The 23389-nt window shown below is 48.1% G+C and overlaps 1 protein-coding gene across 1 annotated transcript in view; it reads left to right on the top strand.

Moving 5' to 3' along the window:
* Ksr2 (kinase suppressor of ras 2) overlaps positions 1-23389 on the top strand; it is a 435854-nt gene that overhangs the window by 373162 nt on the left and 39303 nt on the right. The window contains exon 14 of the mRNA XM_004636227.1: positions 1094-1461. Within this exon, the coding sequence (XP_004636284.1) occupies positions 1094-1461 (368 nt within the window). The remainder of the gene's footprint in view (positions 1-1093; positions 1462-23389) is intronic.

Below are 23389 nucleotides of genomic sequence, written 5' to 3'. Positions count from 1 at the left end.
AACCCAAGTTTCCTGGGCTGATTCTCCTGAGGGTGACGCGAAGCCTACACAGGGAATTTTGGGTCAGGAAGACCTGTATCTAGTTAAAAGGTCACTTGTTCTCATGAAGCCATCTTGTGAGGTCTCAGGGCCCCTTGGAATCCTCCTCGGTTGAGCATGCACTGTTCCCACATTCCAGCAAAAGAATCCAAGGGCCAAAGTAGCCCAGAGGCCCCCAGACACCAAGCTGGCCAGGTGGTACCCAGATGGGAGTGATGGTCACATCTAAGCATGCACAAGTTGTACAGACACGTGGATGGGTACAAGTGCAGAGTCCTGTCCCAGCTTGCTGATATTCGGACTCAGTACATCTAAATGAGAATCAGGAATATGTTTCTTCCCAGGCACTTCGACTGATGTTAGATGAAAACAGCTCTTCATTTAATTTAAAACATTACACCACCCCCACCCCTATCCCAGGGCAGATTCTCTTACTTCCATGTCATAAGTAGGAATGGAAGCCTCAGAGAATTGAGAAATCTCAAAATCACAGCTCATTCTCGTGGCTCCTACCTTCTTCCCTGCTGTAGGTGCCACAGGCCTCTATGGTCTGAAGCTCTAACCTCTCCCAACTTCTGACTCATCAATTCCAAATCCTCTGGGGGAAGCCAGCGACACTCCACATTGCGACACATTATCTGCAGACCCATATTTTATAGCCTGTCACCCCATCACATGCACGTTAACAGACAAGTCCAAATAGCATGGTATTTGGCACTGGATAATAGGAGTCTAGAGAGCTGAACATGAGTCTCCCCTCTGCCTGGCCATATCATTTCTCAGGGTGACCAGCACCCCAGCCTTCCTGGGACTAAGGCACATCCTGAGGTGTATCACTCTTGTTGTTAATTCCTGGATGTCCCAGTGGACTAGAATGGGTAGTCTTTTCTCATCTCTCATTTCTGAGCCTCAGTTTCCTCCCTTAGCACAAGAGTTGGATTTTGATGATCGCTTTTTCAGGCCCTTCACTGTACTGTGATTCTATACCAAAGTCTTCCAGGGAGGGCGGGCAGTGGTCATGGTGGCCCTGACTTCTGCCCCTGCCTGTCCGCAGAATGAGGAGGGCCACGATGAAGCCGAGGAGTCGGAGGATGACTTCGAAGAGATGAATCTGTCCCTCCTCTCTGCCCGGAGCTTTCCCCGCAAGGCCAGCCAGACCAGCATCTTCCTCCAGGAGTGGGACATCCCTTTCGAGCAGCTGGAGATCGGCGAGCTCATCGGGAAGGGCCGCTTCGGGCAGGTGTACCACGGCCGCTGGCACGGCGAGGTGGCCATCCGGCTGATCGACATCGAGAGGGACAATGAGGACCAGCTGAAGGCCTTCAAGCGGGAGGTGATGGCTTACAGGCAGACGCGGCACGAGAACGTGGTGCTCTTCATGGGCGCCTGCATGAGCCCACCCCACCTGGCCATCATCACCAGGTCAGTGTCCCCACTCCCGCCCCTCGCCGGGGCCTCACAGAGCTCTGCTGCTGGCGTCGTTGAGAAACACAATCCGGGTTAATCATTCTGGCTAAAAGAGTGTCTCTGGGTCCGCCATTTGTGCGTCACTTGCGATCATTTCTGTCCCCAGAAAACACTACCAATGCTACACTCTTTTGTAAAGCAGCATCCTGGAGAGAACATGAATAGAGTAAAACAATAATAATAATAATAATTGGGTCTATTTCCCCCTCGCTCTGTTTTTGTATAAAGACAGCTCTGGGACTCGCTTTTCCCCTATATGAAGTGAATGGATCACACTCAACCCAGGGTCAAGTTGATGCTAACAGCTTCCAGCTTTTCAGACCAGGTGGATACTGTAGCAGCCGCTCAGCTTTGCCACTGTCCTGTGAAAGCAGCCACAGACAGTACGTGGATAGACTGGAGTGGCTGTGTGTCCATAAAGCTTTGTTTACAAAATCAAGTGGCAGGCTGAATTTAGCCCATGGGCCATGATTTGCCGAAACTCTAACTGAGATGCCACAGAGCTATCCTTATGACCTTCATTGACATTGCAAGATTCATTTTTCAGTTTTTGCCTTGATTGTTCTGGACACACAAAATGCGTGGTCTCTGGATGCACAGAAGGGGGTAGTCCGTAGAGAACTAGCATGAAGGAAACATTTAATGACAGTGACTTTCCTCGACTCACTCTGTCTCGTCTCACCCAGGGATGTAAGGCAGGCATTTAAAAAAATAGATTTGGCTTCCTTTGAATAGTTGTGAAACAATACTTGGGTGTGTGTTTCGACTCTGGTGTTTGCGCCCTTGTTATATTAGAATTGGCTGCAACAGTGACAACCTTGCTGTGGGCTGGAATGCCATAGGAGCTCTCCACTTCGATATTCAGATGAAGCAGTAAAGATCCCGAATGCCTAAGTCCCATATCCCAGGGAGGCATCCCAGCAGGAGCTGCAGGCCCAGTGAAGAATTGATGTGTTTTTTGCTTTATCTATTCCCTTATAAGGCATAATGTCCTTGAGTCAATTTATCAGACTTCACTAATCATTATCATCTGTCACCATTGATTATGCATATGGTGGGGTGACAGGAGCCTGTGTGTTGAATGGCAGATGCTTCTGAAGGACTGGAGATACAGGTGTAGACCTTCAGCTCCCCTTCACCTGGGTCAATCCAGTGAACTCCAATTCCCCTAGGATGGAAGTGACTCTCAAGCTATTGATTCAGGGACTGAGTTATTCTGATTAGGTAAAGGGAGGTCAGTAAGTTTGTGTTCAGTCATAATAAAATATCCCCCCAAACTCAGTGGCTTTCCTCTACACTCCGGGCACTTCTTCTGGGCTGATCCATGTTCTGATAGGAGGTTGTTGTCAGCTTGCAGGTGGGAGGATCTGGTCAGTTTGGCCTTTGGGTGGTAGAGCTTCAGCTCGGGTTACTTGATTCTATTCCACAAGGCTTTTATCTCCAAAGACCTTGTTTAGGCTAATTCCCATGGTGGTCTCCAGTTCTCGAGTTCAGCGAGAGGTCAAGGGCTACTACACAGGTGCTTCTCGTGCCTCACCATGTGACATATTCGTTGACCAAAGCAGCACGTGAGGTCTGCTAGGTTCAAGGCCTAGAAAAAGTTTCTGTCAATGAACAGAAGGATCCGTCATGTCCTGTTACAAAACTAAGGATGCTGGGAAAGGGACAAGCTGGGGTCCTTTTTAGCTCCCTTTCCTCTTCTTATCCAGTCGATATCATCTCTTAGCGGGAGGTCAGGAGCCCTTCCCTTGGCACACAAGCCTGCTTGGAAGGGGGCCTTTTCCCCACCGCTGGATTCCTCCCCACTCCGCTGCCCTTAAGCTGTCATCCGCAACTCTCTCTGTCACTTCCTCACCTTCTAGTCTACTAAGCCTACTCTTTCTTTCCACTGTCCGATTAGAAATTTGAAGTGCGTGGTCTCCTCTGCCTCCTGACCTCTCTAATGACTCGCCGCCTCCCTGTTCTCCACCTTTTCCAGCGTTACCATTCCTTCCTTTCCTGGAACCTTCCCCACGCTGCCTCATTGGGAGTGGATGGCCCAGTTAGCAGCCACCCTTGACAGTCATCAAGGGGCCATTATGAAAATGCGAGGCGCATCCCATGAGCCAGCTGCACTTGCAGCCCTCTTCTTTTCTGTCCAAACCCCGAGCACCCCTCCCCATGTGCCATTCCCACCTACAGATTTCATAGCGCCCAGCCTCTTCCTGGCACTGAGATAAAGACTCTGCAGTTTGGGGACACGTAATTGGTCTCTGAAGTGTTTGGGTATTTTGTATGAGGCTGCCAGATGAGCCCCACAGAAGTGGCGTTTATTCCTTGTTATTGTGGTGTCATATATTTATCCTGGAGAGGGGTTCTCTGCACCCTGCTCACCCATTCAGCGCCATCCACTTGTGGACCATGCAGATTTCCTATCTGGACATTGGGTTTGAATCCAAATATTTGAGTAATTTGATTAATCACTTGCACTCACATGATTGACTGGCAGAAGTTGATGATTGGATGCTAGCCAACCAACTGGGGCAATTTTTGGACCCTGGTTTTACTTTACAGGGAGCGTAAGACCAGATAATTACCTAGCACACTCTGGATAAATTCACAATGGCATATTTGAGCCAATTACTTAGTAATTATCATCGAAGTTAACAAGTATTTCTAAGATTAGCATCCTTGTAATGCAATATGCACGGCTTCCAGGGAATGAGTAACAACCAGCTAGTTACCCGGTTGGTATAGCCACAAATGCAATTAGCAGGGGACGGCTAAATTGTTTCGCGATTGGGTCATTATGGAATTATTGCAAAGCTATCGACAGTCTGCATAATCGCTCATGTTAAAAGCTCCACATGGAATTTGGAGGCCAGTAATGCACAAGCTGAATCAGAGTCTCGTGCCCTTCCGCCCAGCTGCCGGGCTTCCTGGGCCTCTGCTTCTGCATCTGTAAAATGAGCAGGTGGAAGTGGGTGTTTGTTGCAGGGGTTTGTTCTTGGGCTCTCTGAGAAGAGGCTTCCCCAAGGACGGTCACTCTGCCCTCCTGCCCAGGGACACCGAGGGACAAAGCTGTTCATATGCAGGTGCCTAGGAGCTGCCTGTGCCCCATTCCTAACAGGTTACCCAGATTGTGTGGCTGAAGACAACACACCTTTATTCTCAGACAGTTCTCAAGTCTGAGTGGATCTCACTTCATGAAAACCTGCAGCCCTTTCCAGAGGTTACAGAAGAGACTCCTCTCTTCCCTTTTCCAGAGCCTTGTGCTGCATTTCATTCCTTGCGCTCTCAAAGCTTCTGCCCCCTCCACTTCTGGGCCAGCGGTGAAGCATCTCGTTTCCATGGTTACATCACCTTCCTCTTTTGTGGTCAAGTCTCCCCTACCTCCTTCTTGTGAGGAAAGTCATGACTACATTAAAGGTCCACCCAGATGATGCAAGATAATCCCTTTGCAAGATGTTGAGCTTAATCCCACTTGCTGCCCCTTTCTGCCATCTGAAGTAGCACTCAGGGGTTCCAGGGAATAGGGTCTGGGCATCCTTAGATCTCACCCTTGAGCTCCTCACATCACTGTGGACCCAGTGAATCCAGCTCAGGTATAAGTAGAAGCCTATTTTTCCCCCCAGTACTGAGGACTTAATCTAGGACCTTCCCACAATGGAGCTATATTCCTAGTCTCTTATTTTTTGTTTTGAGACAGAGTTGTCCTGATTTTCCCAGGCTGGGCTTGAATCTATGATCCTCTTGCCTCAGCCTCCCAGTGTACTAGGATACAAGCATGCACCACTATAGCCAGCTAAAGGTGGAGCCTTTTAAATCAAGCCCAGCCCATGGGAAGTAGGAAGCTGCTTTTTTCTTTTCAGAAAGAATTGTCCCCAAGGTCACCATGTTCTTGCTCACTTCTAGAAAAGAGGATAGAAAATTGGGGGCCTGACAAAGACTGAATCCTTGACATAGTTCCTTTTCTTGAACCTGGCTGATCCTCTGTGCCAGGTTGATTTCCCTGGCCAAAGGGTGAAGCAGGCACACCACCCTCAACGTGAACCAGGAAAGCAGCCAACTCCAGCAGCCTCCAGGAAGCACCTCACTTCAAGGCGGCCTCGGTGATGTTCTATTGATCGCTGTACCCATTTTATAGAGAGGAACCCTGAGAGTGAAAGAAACCAAGGAAGCCCTTGTCCTGGTCATAGAACAAATAAGTGGCAGGTCTTGGAAATGAGCAAATATAGCAGCGAATGCTAGGCTGGCGTGGTCATTCTTTAGCCTGGCCAGGCCCGTGGGAAGGGCTGTGGGAAGGGCTCCACTTGGGAACAGTTCTGGATCATGGGAGTCTCCAGCTCCAGTCACATCAGAATCACCAGGAGGACTTGGAGCAGTGCAGTGCCCACACCCCATCCTGCTGCGGCCAGCCTGGGCCTGTGTTTTAGAAAGTCCCAAAAGATTTCACACACCTCAGTTTGAAGACCACTGGCTTTTAGAACTGAGTTTCATTACTGGAGGTTTGATTTTCCGTAGTTACACGCATCTGTAAATTCCTGCAGAGCCAAGGTGGGTGTGTGTCCATGCACACACACACAATTTTCTTTCATTCCCATCCTCTTTCCCATAACCCTCTCTGGGAAGCACACTCCTCCCCTCTCTTTCCCCACAAACGATTCCTCCCATGAATCTTCGCAACTCTCGAAATTCCTATGTGGAGCCCACAATTCCTTGAAGCGGCCATCACTCCAAGGTTCACAAGTCCTCACTCCCACCATCATTTTCTGAAATTCCAAAATGCCCCAACCTGCGCCTCATCCGTGTGGGTCCCTGAGCAACCCTGTAGACGGACGTGCTAGAAACGCAGGCTCTGACCCCATCCTGGCTTCCAGCACTCCATGGAAACCTCCTCCTGCCAGGTAGCACCCAGGAGTGAGCTGAAGCGTCCAAAGTAAGCAAGGGGCTGGAATGTCCCCTTGTCCCCCAGCAGGGCCTGAGGGCCACTGTCAGAGCTGGTGTGCATTTATCAAATGGCTTTCAACACACATTTGTCACACTGAGGCTGAGGGCCAGGCTGCAGCACAGCTGATCAGAACACGGCGCCTACGGCTTGTGCCAAGTCTTTGCATTCCGATGGAGGAAATGGACAGTCCCACCAGAGCAAATAAGATAGTGAAAACACTGTGCTGTGTACTCTGATGGCCATCTGTGAGCTGAGGAACACATCAGAGTGACAGGAGGGAGCCTTTGAAGGGGACAAGGAGGCTTTGTAGAGCAAGTAACCTCTGAGCTAAGAGCTACTGAGGAGGAACAGATGGCCATACCACAAGTGGAGAAAAGGCTGTCCCGGTGGGGCTGCAGCAGATGCAAAGGCCCTGAGGCAGGGGTGAGATGGGTGTGTAGAGGACCAGAAAGAGACAGGTGAGCAAGGAAGGGAGTGGTGGGGAAAGGGCTACAGGGGCCAGGTGACTGCAGGGCCTCGAAGATGTTGGCAAAGAATGTGGAGCTTATCCTAATGCACTGGGAAGCCAGTGCAAGGCACTTAATAGGAGCCACCCTCACTACTCAGGGAGTTTCCTAACAGCCTGGTTGCATCAGGCTCTTACACTCAACTGGTTGCTTCAATGTGTCAATACTTGATTGGTACAGAGCAGCGATAGTGTCGGCAAACCCAGCCCTGATGGCAGGGAAAGAGGAGAGAGGCTAGGAGTTACCCTCACTGTCCAGTCTGGTATTTCCACCTGTGTAGGTGCTCCCGGGAAAGACCTTCCTGCTTCATCCTCCCAGTGTGTGGGAGTTACAGGCATATACCACTGTATCTGGCTAGGCAGCCGTCCCTCTGCATTGGGGAACACAGTGACTTTCATCAGATTCTGTCCCAGGGGTGGGAGTAGGAGGGAGCAGGGTATGATGGGCATCCTGAAAGCATCTTGTGGTGACAGAGGGGCCAGGGCTGTGGATCCTGGGACAAAACGAAGAAGGAAGGACAGGATTTCACAGTATCCCATATGGCACGTGTCATCAGTCCCATAACCGGTGCCAGAGTCTGAAGGCATCTCACCAGTCCTGTGGGGCTCACCTGCCCACACACATGTGACATCTAGCCATTTCCCACCCCCAGGGACAAAGTAGCCATGAAGTCCCAATCCTGTAGGACCTTGTTTGCGTAGCATTTTAAACCCAGGAACTCTCGGGAGCTGTTTAATGGATCTTTTATCTCCAACCCCAAATCCACTCCTGCTTTCCATGCTTCCCATGCTGTCAGTCTGACACACATATGGGGAACCACCCCACCGCCATGTGAAGACAGTGAGCTGCAGCCTCTGTGAGACTTCAACTTGCCTTCTCTGTAACCTGGTACTGGTGTCTTTCTGATCCTTCCCCCGCTTCGGGCCAGTTTGATTGTCCTAAATATAACATACAAGAGATGGAAATGGGGAGCTCTGAGCACACGAAGATTCCGTCCCCTGTCATCTAATAGAATCGGCTTCCTTTTATGTTCAGAACGGCTGAATCGCTTTCCCTTTATAAAGCACAGCTGAAAAGATTTTTTTTGTCTGAGGCTGCCTTTAATTTTGCTGAAATGTAAAGCCCTGAGGCTCTTGTGAAGTCTATAAATGTACTGCATCATTATCATTATTATTATTAGCACCTCATGTCCATTTCCTACGCCCGTTGGTAAACAGTCGTACGGCCAGCCGAAGACTCGCCTGGCAGAGGACCTTGCTGCCGGTCACTGCTATCTCAAATCACAAAGACTGAATTAGGGTGTATGGCATCTGTCATCTCTTAAAAATGTATTTTGTGTTTTCAGCCCCGAGCGATCACTCATTTGTTATGGAGAATTCAGATCAGCAAAAGGAAAGAAAGGAAACCCACCCTTGATGTCTTCAGCCGGAGGGAATTACATGAACAATTTGGTGTCTGTTCATCCGGGCATTTCCACCCTTAGACTATATAGAAATTCACTCTCCGTGCTGCTCAGGGTGATGGTGGTTGGTATAACAGATGAACCTTAAAGGTGTGTCTAAACACAACATAAGGTTCTTTCTTTCCTTTCTTGGGGGAGGGGGTACAGGGTCTCATTACGCAGCTAAGACCCACAGTGATCCTCCTATCTCAGCCTCCCCAGCGCTGGGACTATAGGCGTGTGCCACCACGCCGGGTCTCCACAAGGTTATTTTTTATTCCTTTCATAGTCCCAGAAGGGAGTTTCTGGATAATAGCCGGCTTCTGTGCGCAGAGCGGGAACCCCAACCCCACTCATCTTTTCGGTCCCCCTGACACTGGGGCTGAGAGCCCTCTCCTAGTTGAGGGAAGAAGCAGCGTACGGAGGACCACATTCGGGGCATCCAAGATCCATGCCTGTGTATGGTGCACACCACTCTGCTTACATGCCATTGGCTGGCACTGGGCCCCTTGGCCACACCCAACCACCAGGGAGAGGGTAGGACATAGGTCACTCTTCCCAGGAGGAAAGTGAAGCGGATTTTGATGAATGGCTAGCAGGTCTGTGTCCCACATACCTTTCTGAATAGATCTCCCATTGACAATTCTCCTCCAGTATTCCTGTTCAGGATGGACTAAGTTCAGTTCGTGACTAAGAAATGCTGGCCTTTTTGGATTCCTTCCTCTTTGCCAGAGTTTTTGCACCCACAAAATGGGGATGACATTCCTCGCTTTTGCAGGGTATCAATATGAATGAGAGATCTCATTCGGAAAAAGCTACAGCTCAGCGCTTCAATAACTTCACTAATGATATTAAACTTCACTAATGATAAATACAATAGAAGCAGTGAGGAGAATGAATATATTTTCTCTCTGGTGCCAGAACATTCTTAACACTGTAAACAGTAGGTGTTTGTGTTTCTTATAAAGTTAAGTGATAAGCAACAAGGGCCAGAGGATGGCTACTTCGATGCCTGTCAGCTCCTCCTGTCTGTACTTCGGCCAAGTGTCTTTACTCCCTAAGCTCCAGGCCACTCTAGAAGATGTTGAGTCTTGAGCTGGATTTACTGGTCTCCAGCTGAGCCGAAAGGTTGAGGCTAGAAATAACTGCATGTGAGTCATCTGTGTGGCTGTGGTGATTGAAACTGTGGGCTTCACTTGAAACTGAGGTCATCCCAGGAGGAGAAGAGGGTCGCCGCAGGACAAAGGCTGCCATGTGGGCAGTGTCAGCTGGCCCGGCTGAGAAGGCTGGTCTTGTAAGGGGCCCAGGAGGAGGTATCTGGGGTGGTGGAAGCCACCAGGAAAGCGTGGAGCCGGAAACCAAGTCACTCGGCTGTGCCCCTTGGCACCTCTGGCCCTTCTCAGTGCATTCCTTGGCTTCGCTCTCACAAGGGGTCCTCCTTAGCATGGCTCATAATTGCTTTGCTCATCTTTGGTCCTATATCCCTTCCTCAACCTTAGGACAAAGCCCCAGGAAAGCAAGGACCTCAGCTCTTTGACTCACCTCTGTATCCCCAATCCCCAGATGAGCAGGACCTCCACACATGCTTATTGAATGAATGAGTAATGGTTGCCAAAACTATGTTCCCAGCCTGCTGCAGGAGGCAACGATAGCAGCGATAAAGGGTGCTGTTTAATTAGAATCACTGAGAAATTAGTGAGAGATGAGAGGAGATAGAGTGCACACTGGGGGAGGTGTCCACAGGGTATGGTGAAGTAATGGTGATAAAATGAGGAGTGTCAGTCGGGTGATGCCAGGTTAATAATTCAGTAAGTAGCCTGGATGATTTGGGGTTGACCCCACTCACTCACTGCATGCAAGTTCTGTGCTCCATGTTGGAAATAGGGATAAAGGTGTGGTCAGTGTCCCCACTGCAGCTCAAAGACTGGGAATCCACTGGATGACTCCCTAGTGCTACCCTAATGCCTGCAGTCGGGTTGCCAGGATGCACTGGTGTCTTAGTTACTCTTCTCTCATTGCTGGGACAAATACCTAACACTCAAATTAGGGAAGGAAAGGTTTATTTGGCTCACAGTTACTGGAGGTTTCAGTCCATATTTAGCTGGCTCCAAAGCAGAGCAGCACATGGCAGAGGGCAACCTTTCATGGCTGCAGCAAAGAGCAAGAGCACAAGGGAGGAGTAGCAGCAGCTCAAGCAGCTAGCTTCTCTTCCACCTTACATTATAATGCAAATTACCTGCCCCAGGGGTCAGGTGCAGCATCCACACCCACAATAATCCATCACAAACTCCAGAATCTGCCCCATGAATTCATGAGGCTTTGGGGGACACCTTCACACAAGCCATAAAACCTGGAAACCAAATGGAACCGCCTGAATGAAAGTGGGCAGTAGCAAGACTGGGAAAGCAAAAGTAAAGGGGGCGTAGCTAAAGAAGAGAAACTGGAGGCAACCCCGAAGGTCTCTGAATCAGGCTTGGGCTTTGTATTGTCAATCCAGGGACTGAACACGGGGCCTTCCAACCAACCTTCATCCTGTCCTTTTAAAAAAAATTTTTTTTTTTTAAATTTCACAGCAGGAGTTGCTAAATTGCTGAATTTCTCAGGCTGGATTGGAACTTGCAGTTCTCTCGCCTCATCCTCCCAAAGTGCTGAGATTACAGGCTTGCATCCCCATACCCAGCTAGGAATTTGGACCTTCCTAAAGGAGGAGGGAAGCCATTCTGGATTGAACCATGGGCACCAACCAGCTGACGTTTTAGGGGTGTTCCCTTTCCCTTGACGTGCACCCTGCTTTCAAGAGCAGTGTGGGCAGTTTGTGTTGATCCTAATCAGTCTTCAGCGGGAACAGAGGCAGATCTGGGTGCCCTGGGTCCTGATAGCCTCCTGGCATTGCTCCCCTGGGGAGCTGCCGCAGCAAGCTGGCCATCCTTTGGAAAGAAAGGCAATTTCAACAGCTTTCACTATTTACTGAAGTTAAAAATAGCCACCGCACTCCCATGTTTTGAAGGCAAGTGTGGGCAATGTCAGGCCCTTAACATATATTCCAGAAAGCAGAGGGATGGTTTCCTGAGCATCGCTGGCAGGCAGTGGTTAAACAAAGCTCGGGAGAGTTTTGGGGGAGCTTGGTGGAGAGAGGCAGCATCATAATCAACAGCCCTGTGAGGCCCATCCCAGGCACCTCTGCTTCCTTGTCTGTAAATGGGGAAGTCAACAGATTCCAAAGACAAAAGATCAGGGTTTGCAGGAAGGCTGCTTGGGCCCCAGGATCCAGCTTTTGTTACAGCGCTGCCCGAGCTATGAGCTAGGAAGAGCGAGATCAAGACCAGAACTTGAAACTGTCTGATTTAGATTAAAGACTCTATGGAGTCATTCTCCATCCTCTTCCCAGCCATTCCCAGTCGTGCCTGCACCCAGGATTCTTTCTGATGCCCTAATGTGGGTGCCTCAGGGCGCTTGACTGCTGGGTCCTTTCTCCTGAGGAGAATGAACACTGACCTCCTACCCAGTTGAGCTCACTGTCCGAACCACCACACCTGCTGGTCCCTCACTTGTTGAGTTGGCAGTAGGTGCAGCTTGCCATCGCAGCATTCATCCCTTCCCCAGCTCTCCCTGTGGCAGACTCCAGGGTGGCAGGAGTGGGCAGCCCATGGGAAGTGCAAGATCAGCGTGTTTTCACCATGTGAGGAACTTGCAGGGCCCTGGGGTTTGTTTTGATGTGTTCCCAACCCTACTCCCGCGCTTGGTCACTGCTCAACTTTTGCTTTGTGCCTGCCTGATCGTGGTTAAGATAATGAAGCCCATAAATCAAATAATAAATAGATATTGACTCTTTGTCATAGAGTATATATCAGGATTGATTGGCCACTGGGGACACTGTTTTTCTCAATCAGTGGACAGCCATGGGATAAATAAATCTTGGTAATGACTGGCAAGAGGGGAATCAATAAGCATATTAGTATACACACCAGGAGCGGGTGTCTTCAGAGGTGAATGAAGAGTTTGTTTTGGCAGAAGTGGGAACAAGAAAGGGAGGGTGGAGAGACAGACAGACTGACTCTGGGTGTCCCTGGACATACAGTAGGTGCTCCATAATGGGGGCAGCTCAGAAGTGTGAGGAAAGGGGTCCTTTAAAGAGAAACTATATTTACTGTCTGTTTTTTCCATGTTCTGGATATTGACTGGCTAAGAAACTGCTTCTTCCTGTGAGCCACTGGCTCTGTCAGTGTTTGCTTTCCTTTCTTTTCATTCTGTTTCTAGTACCAGGCTGGAACCCAGGGCCCTTGCTCTGAGGTATATCCTCAGCCCTTTTTACTTTTTATTTTGAGACAGGTTCTTGCTAAGTCATTGGGTTACCTGGGCTGGGCTCAAACCTGCCGCCCTCCTGCCTTAGCCTCCCAGAGTGCTGGGCTTACAGGTGCGCACTGCCATACCTCACTGTGCTGTTAATGCTTGGCCCTCCAGGGTCATGGAAAGAAAAAAGAGAGGTCAAGGTATAGGTTATGCTAGGTGGGAAGAAGTCTGCAGACCAGGCCCCTGAGGTGCTGGAGGTCCTTGTGGGGGAGGGTCACTGGACAGCATAGGGCCGAGGGCCAAGTCTAGAGAGTTGGACGATGTTGAGTGTGAGGTGCCTTTATGGAAAGTCAACATATAGGTTTATCTCTGTCTAGAGCTGAGCTCGAGGGCAGCGCTGCAGACCTGGGTCTCCTAATTGAGTGTTCTTCAGGGTACCCTGGAAGGTTCACAAAAGCCACCTCTGCACCATGCCCCACCTGTCTGATTTGGTGAAGTGACTGCAGCACCTGGGAATTGAATTGTTAAGTTTTTAACAATCATGTCCAGGGAGTGGAGGCTGCTGGCCTGGGAACCCTACTTTGAGAACCAGCAGTCCAGGACAATGCCCTAGGTGTGAGGAGAAGAGGACAGACTGCCCTTGCAAGGAGACTAGAGGAGAGAGTCCCAGGGATAGAGAGAAACCTGGAGAGCATGGGGTCCTGGGAACTGGTGACAGTCAGTCATCAAACCAGGCAGTGGTCTGTACTTCCTGGGACTGCTGTGGAAAGGACATGAGATACAATGGGCTAAGCGTCCCTTTCAAATGTCCCTTCCTGCAGCTTTAAGTCTGTGCTGGCCCATGGTTTCATCACCATGTGGCAGTCTCCTCTCTGTCTACCTGCCCAGTATCCTTTGATAACTGAACCTGTAACTCCAGATGTAGCCTGTGTCTGGGAAGGCTTGGAGCAGGAATAGAACTCTTAACCCTCCCAAGTATGTAGGTGCAACACCAAGGGCTGGGCCACAGCTGAATGAACATTCGCAAGCGCAGATCTCAATGGGAGAGAGCTGGAGTTGTGTGGTGTCCCCAAGATTGGAGCCAGATCTCCTCCCTGGAGATGTCCTCTCTGGGGACTGAGCAGTATTACTTTCAAAACAAATCCTTGATATTCACCCACCACTGTCCTTTAAAAATAAAGACAGGAAGGTGACTTCAAGGTGGAATCATTTTCCAGATGAAAGAGGACTTCATTGGAAGATGGCTGTCTGGATGTTTATTGAGGGAATATGTTTGTTGAGCAACTACTGCATACTAAGCACTTCATTAAATTCTGCATGGGAGGAAGCTACACCTTAGGAAGGTGAAGCAGCTCCTCCAGGGACATCCGGCTGGAGGAACCTTGGCCTGTCTGATTCCCACGCATGAGCCTTAAACTGCCACACTGTATTGTGTCACTTTAGACACTCAAATTTGGCTTTTGAATATTCTGTTTTGGTCATTTTCCATGTCTCCCAAGACAATCTTCATGCGTTGCTGTCACTGTCTGCCGCTTTTCTTACCCCTGAGTACAGCATAAAATGTGTGAGGATTTCTCCCCTATAGAAAATTTAAACCTACATAAATAAAGCGCCGGCACATCAACATCTGTGTTCTGTGTGCCCTCCAGAGGCTGGCCCTGGGGACGCACAAGCTGATGGTCCCCAAATTCGCCCACAGAGGAGTGTTTGGGCTGCTAGTTTTTGTCAACATGTGCGTTTCTTTCCTGTTGGGAATCATTTAGACTTTCAGAGCCTTGGTTTCCTCATCTGCACAATGGGGATAAGGCAGTGGCACCTTGGTCCTCGTCCTTAGTAGGATCCAGGAGGTACAGTGTGTAGCAAAATGACAGATAACCAGCAAAAGGTTTTGGTGGAAAGGGTGGTGAGTCATGAGCCAGTCAACACCAACAAGCTATTTGGTGTGTCCAGCACCAAATAACCATCACCAGGACAGAAACTTCACATCAAAATGCACTGCGTTTCAAATTCAGTGAGTTTCAAAGCAGTCCAGCACCAAGGTTTGACTTCAATCCCTCCTTCGCGGGATGGATGTGACAATTTGATGAGCTGATACACAGAAAGGATGGGGGATCCAGCCAGTATTACATCAGCGTTAGCATTTGTTGTTGTTGCAGTTACTATTGTGGCTCACCCTGCCGCACGGGTCCCCATGGAGGTGACAAATGCACACACTCCTTGCTACAGTAAAAGGAGTGTTGGCTATGGAGTTACAGGTCTTGGATGAATGTTCTAGGCTGTGCCTTGCAGCCTATATGGCCTTGAATAAGTCACTTCACCTCTCTGAGTCTTAGTGTGCTCATCTCTAATGTGGATAGAACAGTCCTGGGTGTCTAAGAGGAGTGGGCAAAATGACACAACCTAAAGCTCTTTAGAAAGTACTAGGACCAGAGAAGCAAGGGGGTAAGTTTTAAGTCCCATGGTACTAGTGAAGTCCACTGCTGCTCTAAGCATTTTGACCTTACCCAACCAGGTGAGCTGGGTGCTTTTGTAGTGGGGGAGCTGTGGACACTCATCTGCTGCAGTGGACGCGGGTGTGTACGTAAGCCCCTCCTTGCTAAAGAGAACTTTCTGGATGGCAGGTGGCCTGACCCACATTAAAGTTGTAAGTTAGGGAACCCCTGATCAGTCCCCGCTTCTTGGTACTCAGGCCCTTTGTGGTCTCCAGGGAAATGTCGTCTTGGCTCTGAGGCCCAGGGATGAGAAGCAGCCCACTTTCCCCGGCCCTCCTGTCAGCTTCTCCCTTTGACAGCAGCAGAAAGACACAGGCCTGAGAAGTCTCTCCCACTTTTAATCAAAAGGTTTGTCTCAGAGTCCTGTTCAAACAGGAGATTTCGTTTCTTCTAGGTGTTCAAAAGACCCAGAGGAATGCAGGAAAGGAAAAGATCAGACCCCTTCAAAGGCAGGGACGGGGTCGCAGGCATCTTCAGAATTTCCCCAGCTGTGCCCGTCCCTCCAAGGCAGTTATTAGCACAGCCCTGGGGGACTCAGAGGCACAGATCAAGGATTCTCGGCAGACTTGTTGGGAAGTGTTTGTAGACTATTGAGGACTGTCATAGCGTCTTGATCACCTGGGTCTGATTTCTCTCCGAGCAGCGAGGGTGCCTTTGACAGGCTCTCAGAACTGTAGGTGCTGTGCCACAGCTCAGGGGGTTGTTATCTGTCTTGTCAATAAAGCATGACTCCTGGCGGCTGGCCTTGTGGCCCAGCCATCTGCAGGCACTCTGCTCTCTGGCTCCTTCCTGTCCTGCTTCCAGTGGAGGTGCCCGTGCACCCACTGGCCTTAGCACACCGCACACTGCAGCGCTGGTGGAGGGCAGTCTTCCGTCCTGTGCTGGGCCCGAGGAGGGAAGGGCAAGGAAGGAGAAAGGGCCAAGAGTTCAGGTTCTTTCCCTCTGCCTACAGGCCTTTCCACAAGCCCATAACCTTTCTAGCTCTTGGTTTCCTTGTTTGTGAAACAATTATGATAGGACCCACTTCATCTTTAGCTGGGTTGTTTGCCTCTTGACCTTGGCCTGTTTGACCTCTTCTGAACTTTGAGAACTGAATGACTCCTGCCAATCTACCTTTCCTGTCATCATTCATCCACCTTATATCCTCATCTCCATTTACGCACCTGCCCTTCAGCCATTCATCCACCAGTTCTCCTCTTTATTTATCCATCTATCTGAGATCCACTTGCCTACCTGTCCATCAGCTCATCCATCCTGTTTGCTTATTCATCCATGTATCCTTTCATCCATCCATTCATCCTGTCTGTCCTCCAATCTATTGCCCACCTACCTATCCATCCATCCAGCTGCTATTAATCCTCTCATTCATCTATTCATCCATCAGTACAGCTGCCATTAATATTCCTATCACATTCATTCATTCATTCATTCATTCATTCATTCATTCACTCACCCTTGTACTCAGCCAGCCACTGATGTAGCCATCTAGCCATCTAGCAAATAACTGTCAAGATCCTTCTCTTGGGGCCGGGGAGATGGCTCAGTGGAATAAGCACTTCCCTGGCAAGTGCAAGGGCCTGAGTTCAATCCTCAAAAAAAAAAAAAAAATCCCTCTCTCTATTAGGTACTGCCAGGTGCCAGAAAGCAAAATCCAAAACTTTTTTTGAGGGACATAGTGAAAGCTAATCCCTTGAGGCCAGGCAGACTAGGAGGCTGTGGTCTGCATCACTCTAGTAGCATTGGTTCAGAGTCAACAACAAATAAAGCCAAGGAAATGAACTGTGGGTCATGTTCCCAGACAGGAAAAGAAAATAGACACCCATCCTCAGGAAAAGCCGGGCAGGGGGCTCAGTGAGTTAAATCATCATCACCTGCATATCTTCCCTGTGGTTCTAATTTCGTGGAACCCTGTGCTGTTGAATGGAGAGGGTGAGGCCTGGGGAAGATGACAGGGGAAAGGTGACTTTATCCTCAGCCTGGGAGGGGGAGAGAGTGGTCAGAGGCTGGCTCTGGGGCATGGGCTTGGGGAGAAGGTGCCAATTTAGTGCACCCTGGGGTTGCTTTGCACAATCTCCAAGGGTAGTGCTGGAGGGGTGGGGGGTGCCGACCAAAACCAGAGCTACTTGCTGCCTAATTTACACCCCATTAACTCTCAACTCATAATAATTTATCACCAGCAGCCTGGAGTTTACTTATTCATTATTTATAGAGAATGTGTTTGCTAAGCAAATCAGTAGTTCAAACAAGATCACGGGGGGGGGGGGGGGGTAGGTTTCACCCACTCAAGGAAACCAACTGAAGGAAAAACCTTAGCACACTTGCTGTCTGCAGGCAGCAGAGGGGCAGCTGGCCTTCCTGCCTCTGCCTTTGGGTCCTGGAACTTGTACTTGGTCTCAGCCTTGTCCCTCCCCAGGGAAGTATCTTGGCCTCACTCTTACTCCCCTCTGGTCCAAATTGGACATTTTGATCTCTCTTCTGTTTAAGCATCATAGTAAAAGCCTTGAGTTAGCTCTAATGAGAGTGTCCTATGGGGCAAAAGGAAAAGCCAGGTCTGTTGAACTTTGTCCCTTATGGGCAGTGGATGACATCATCTGCCTTAGACAACTTGGAGACCTCTAGTCTTCTCCTTCACAGAGCACCTCTGGGACTCAGGGTTGGAAGACCTGGTGTCTCTTCCTGGTGCTGGATAGTCTTGGATAGGCCCTTTGGGTCCCTGATCCTCAACTTCCTCCTCCCCTGGAGAGTGGGCTTGCTGACCCCTGTCACTCAGAATTGGTGCAAGTGGCAGATTAAACCATGGATGTGTTTTGTAAACAAAAATGCAAAGCAGAAGTGAGGGGGCAGATTGTTTGTCCTGTGTGTGCCAATGCAGATGACAGAGTTTTTTCCTTTACTGAGTCAACATGAATGGCTTTAGCTTTTCTAAACGTTCTCAGTCTTGGCTGAACAGTAGAATCACCTAGAAGCATTTGAATTCTGTATCTCAGCTCTTCCTCACATGCCAGAGTTTCCTCGATCTGGATGGGGACTGGGTGTATTTTTTTCTTTTCTTCATCTTCCCTTTCTCTTCCCCTTCCTCTTCTTTCTCTTCCTTTTCTTCCTCTTTTCTTCCTCTCCCTCCTTTCTCTCCTTGTATTTCTGTCATGGGAAACAATAAATAATTCCCAGGATGAGCTGCACTGGGTCCAATTTCTCTTTCCTCCTATGCAGCGTCAGACTTGCATAGTGACAGGGATTCTTGAATTCTTTTTTTTTGGGGGGGAGGGGTTAAGGTTTTTTTATTTTTATTTTTTTCCATAACTTTATTGAGAGACAGCAATGAGACAGTTTCTAATCAAATTGGTAGGACAGTTTCAATAATTAACACGTTGCATACTCTCTTCCTAGTGGTTAATTGCTGTACAAGATGCGGACATGATATCCTATTTACAAACACTATTACAACAAATCCCTCTATTCATTAAGAGAATGTAACTATCTATCTATCCTAACCACTCTGAATTCTGTCAACTGTCGTGCTCAAATCGTGTGTCAGGCATCCAAGAAATGTACTTTACTTATGATGTTATCACACAGACTCTTCTCAGGAGCCCTGGTAACTGGGAAATGCTCTACCCTATTTGGAACACAGCAGCCAGAAGTGACAGAGACAGGGCTGTGCCAAGCACTGCAGAATTCAAGAGGTCCAGGTTGGACAGAGCCCTGTCTCTGTCACTTCTGGCTGCTCTATTCCAAATAGGGTAGAGCGTTTCCCGGTTACCAGGGCTCCTGAGAAGAGTCTGTGTGATAGGATCATAAGTAAAGTACAGCTCTTGGATGCCTGACACACGATTTGAGCACGACAGTTGCTAGTTCACATCATGGTTGTTTCTCATTGTGAGGGGTTGGCCAATGGAATCCCTGGTGCCAGAGGTCTTGAGGGTTTCCTGGAATGAAATTCAGGGGCAGTCCTTTCCAAAAAGCAACAGAAGTTGTGGTGATAGGAAGAGTGGGAACAATAATAGATACCAGGATCCCCACTAAACCTTTCCTTGAAGGATATCAGGTCATCTTTACAGCAGCCCTCCATAGCTATTGTATTAATGCTAATGATCGAAGGTAAGTGACCTTCCGAGGCTTCCAGGGAGGAACCAGTAAGCCTGGGGTTTGAGCCCAGCACCCAGGCTCCGAAGCCTCTGGACACAGAAAGAGGGTGGTGATAACCTTGGTAGTTCCACCCCAACTGGTCAGGCATGTACCTAGGAGACCACCTTCTTACTTCTGTCTTCTCAAGATACTTGAGTTCTAGCCAGGACAACCTCACTTAGTGCCTGAATGGGTTCATTAAACCAATATTAAGGGTGAAACACCAAGACTCTAAAACATTCAACTGTGATAGCCCTGGATTCAGACCTGGGCATTTCCATGACTCATCGTGGGGATCATATTCTATTATTCTATTGCAGATGAGGAAACTGAGGCTCAAAAGATAAAATAACATGACTCTGTTTCACTCTGAAGCTCACAAGCTCTCCTCTGGGCTTCTCTCTTGCTTTCATCTTTGCAAGAGAAAGACTAAGTTCAGCTTCTCCAGAATGGGCTCCCTGCTCCCATCCTGTGTGTGTGATCTTTGCAGCCATGCCAGGAGGCAATGGTCAGCTTGGTGACCATTTAGGTCTCTTGAGACCTAAAGGACAGTATTTTTGAATCTCTGAAGCAAGAAGACCCTCACACGCAGGCACCAGCATGGAGCTCCCAACCTGGAAATGACAGTGTGTGGCTTGCTAAGTGAGAAAAGAAGTGATATTTGCTAAGGAGAGAAATGTCATTTTCAGGCTGCCAAAAAAGAATGTTAACATATAACATGGAGAACCAATAAAATCCATAGTTTAATTCTACTGGGCTGCCTGGTTGAAATAATTTATGAAATTACATCTGAAAGCCTTGACATTTAGCTCCTAATTTTGATAGAGACGATGTTTCATCAGGCCAATATTGGTGGCATGTATATTAAATTTGAAGATCCCTTCCTCCTTCTGATCACTGAAGCCTGTGTCCCAAATCAAAAGTTTTAGATATAACTTTGTTAATAAAATATTTATCCATTCATTGGTTTATTCAGCTATTCATTCAACATAGCTAGGATATAGTAGGTTCTGGAACGACAGTGCTTTGTACAGTTTGCCTATAGCTGGATATGGTGCTGTATGTCCAAATCATAGCTACCTGAGAAGGGATCACAAGTTCAAGGCCAATTTGAACAACTTAGGGATTTTTGCAAGATCCTGCCTCTAAATAAATAAATAAGTAGGAACATAGTTCATGCAAAGGCTCTGGGTTCAATCCCCAGTTCTAAAGGAAAAACGAAGGTGTGCCTATTCTCAGTAGCCACACAGCTTTGCAGCTAAGACAGACCAAAACAATCTAGACTGCAGATAGGCCAAGAAATCAAGCCACTGTACGTCAGGTAGGGAGTTTTCAAATAGAGTGGTGCACAAGGTGGGAAAGAACTCAGAGGAAGGGGCTCCTCACAAGTGAGATGAGTGTTTCTTGCAGAATAAGAAATTTTTGAAGGAATGGAGAGTTCAGGAAGAATATTCTTGGTAGAAGGAACAAAATAGTGTTTATCAAAATTCCACATTTGCAGATTCAACTAACTGTAGATCAAAAATAGTTCAGAGAAATGCAGCAAAATGTTCCAGAGAGAAACACTCGCCACTGCTGTGCTCCAAGCATACTACCCTGAACTCACAGGAATGTAGGGCCATGTGCACACCCTGAAATAGCCTCCTGCCATCTCACCAGTCCTTGTTCTCTCTCCAGCCCTCCTGTTGGAACATTGGTCATCTTGTGTCTCGTTCAAGTACTAGGAAGAGCTACCACTAAGCTTGTGTTTGTACTGGATGTAGACAGACTTGTGTACAAACCTTTCTTCTTGTTGTTCCTAACCAATACAGTAGGACAGTTATTTATCTATCACTTCCAGTGCATGGCATGTTGGAAGTCATCTAGAGATAGTCGAAGGTTTATGAGATATTTATTGATTAGATGCAACTACTGCGCATTTTATGTAAGGACCCTGAGCATCTACCAAATTCACTATCTGCAGCTGGGTCCTGGATATCAGAGGGGTGACTATAGCTCATTTGCACTAGAACAGTGGTGCCAACTGGGAGGTATACAGTACAGGACCAAAGAAGGAAGTGTCTTGACAATAGACAATACATATCTTGGCATAGACAATACGACTGGATAGTGCTAAGCCTTACTGTATGCCAGGCAGTGTGCTGAGCATGTTACGCATACTTTATGTCACTTAATGCTCAGATCTCCTAAGAGCTAAGTATGTATGAACATTTGTCTCCCTTTTATAGTCAGCTTCAAAAAATTTTGTTTCTTGCCCAGGATTCCTTGGGAACAAGTAGGAGAAGCAAAACTCAACTTGAGCAGGAGGCTGGGGGATCTGATGGAAAACTCAGGGATAAGAGAACAGACTCTCTGGGTTCTGGCCTTACAGGAGAGGTGACAGCTGCCACATACTGGTTAAATCCTATAGATCTCCTTTTCTTCACCTTATCATATCATGCCTCTCACTCTGTACTACCTTCACCCAGGCACCTGACGTTTGCCTGAAATAACATGCCAGGGTCCATACTTGTGGAGGGAACAGTGGAGGGGCCAACGTGGCATGCTTACAGAGCAAATGCCCTGGCTGGTCCTAACTCCCATGCACATCCTGCTGTAGGCCTGGGCATGCGGTGCTGACAACCTTCACAAGGGACCTGAAAGCACCTAAACCTTCTGCTTTGAGGTGGCTGGGCATTCACATCACATCCCTCTGTCTTCACCCTCAAAGCTACTGTAGATAAAAGCTAGAATAGCTATGGAATTCAAGGTCTGGGAGGGCAAGATTACCCAGGCAAACACAGAGAGAGAATTCTTCCAGTGCCCTGAAGTTAAGAGCTTAAGGGAAGGAGGAACCCCAGATGAACTTGAGTGGTGATTTTTTTTTTTATTCATCTCCAAGAAATTGGCACAAACTTACATTTTGTTCCTGCACCTTCTAAATTGGATTTTGGGGAATGACAGGACTTTCGATTGAAACAGATTTCCAAGGTGAGGCTTGGCGACTAATGGAAATATTTGTAATAGGATTACATGGAGTTTTCATCTTTTCTCATGAAGATACAATATTGTCACATGACAACCTTTTGGGGCCCAGAACCTGTTTTTAATCTTTCTCGGCATTTATTTTCTGTTTTTAAATTATGGAGAGGTAAGGTCGCTTCCCTGGGGTGAGTTGCTTTCTATCTGTGAGAAGCAGGAGAAAGCCATTAACAAAAACATGAAAGTGAATCTTACCAAGCGTAGATTCCCATTTGCCTGTGGTTCTCCAAAACTACTGTGCAGGGGCCGGGGAGATGGCTCAGTAGAATAAGCACTTGCCTGGAAAACTCAAGGACCTGAGTTCAATCCCCGGTTCTGAAAAAAAAAACAACAAAACTACTGTGCACCTCAGTTATGCACAAAGGGAGATGTCCATGACCCTTTGAAAAGAACCACATCTATTCCACACCTAGGAAAATACAATTCTCATTGTAGAGAATTTGGTTTCTCTAGTAATATTTGTTGTAGAACTTTGACTCTAACTACCATCTCTTACTCTTGTGGATATTGCCACTGCCCTTTTCTTTTTTCTTCTCAAGCATCTGTATGTTTTCTTCTTTGTGTTTTGGGGCCTATACTCAGTCATAGCCAATATTTCTTGAGCACTTTCAGTTCTCTGACCTCTTTGCATATCCTTTGAGTCAGGATAGGACAGGCTTATGCTGCAGTGACAAGCAAGCCCAAAGCCTCTGAGGCTTACTCAAAAAAGCTGATTTCTCATTCCCATGAACTCTGCTGTAGGCTAGACAGTCCTCCAGCATTGGTCCCCTCTATGTGGTGACTTGGGGATCAGACTGTTCCAATCTTGTGACTCTATATAGCATCCTGGAGCCATCTTAGTCACAGGCAGACAAAAAAAGAGTGACTGGAAAGTAAGTGACTGGTTTATAAGTACCCCAGCAAGGAAGTGGCAAGACCCAGTGTTCATTGGCCAGAGCCTGTCCCGTAGCACTGCATTCCTACAGAAGGACTAGGAAATGTATCTCATTATGTGCCTGGTACAACAGTATGGAGCAGGATTTGGTGAACACTGGTACTGTCTCTTCCAGGCAAGAGTTTTCTCGTCCTCCTCCTCCTC

The sequence above is a fragment of the Octodon degus genome, unplaced genomic scaffold (genome assembly GCF_000260255.1).
Source record: "Octodon degus isolate 3935 unplaced genomic scaffold, OctDeg1.0 scaffold00079, whole genome shotgun sequence".
Taxonomy (NCBI): domain Eukaryota; kingdom Metazoa; phylum Chordata; class Mammalia; order Rodentia; family Octodontidae; genus Octodon; species Octodon degus.
This window is presented reverse-complemented; position numbering and strand designations above follow the sequence as displayed.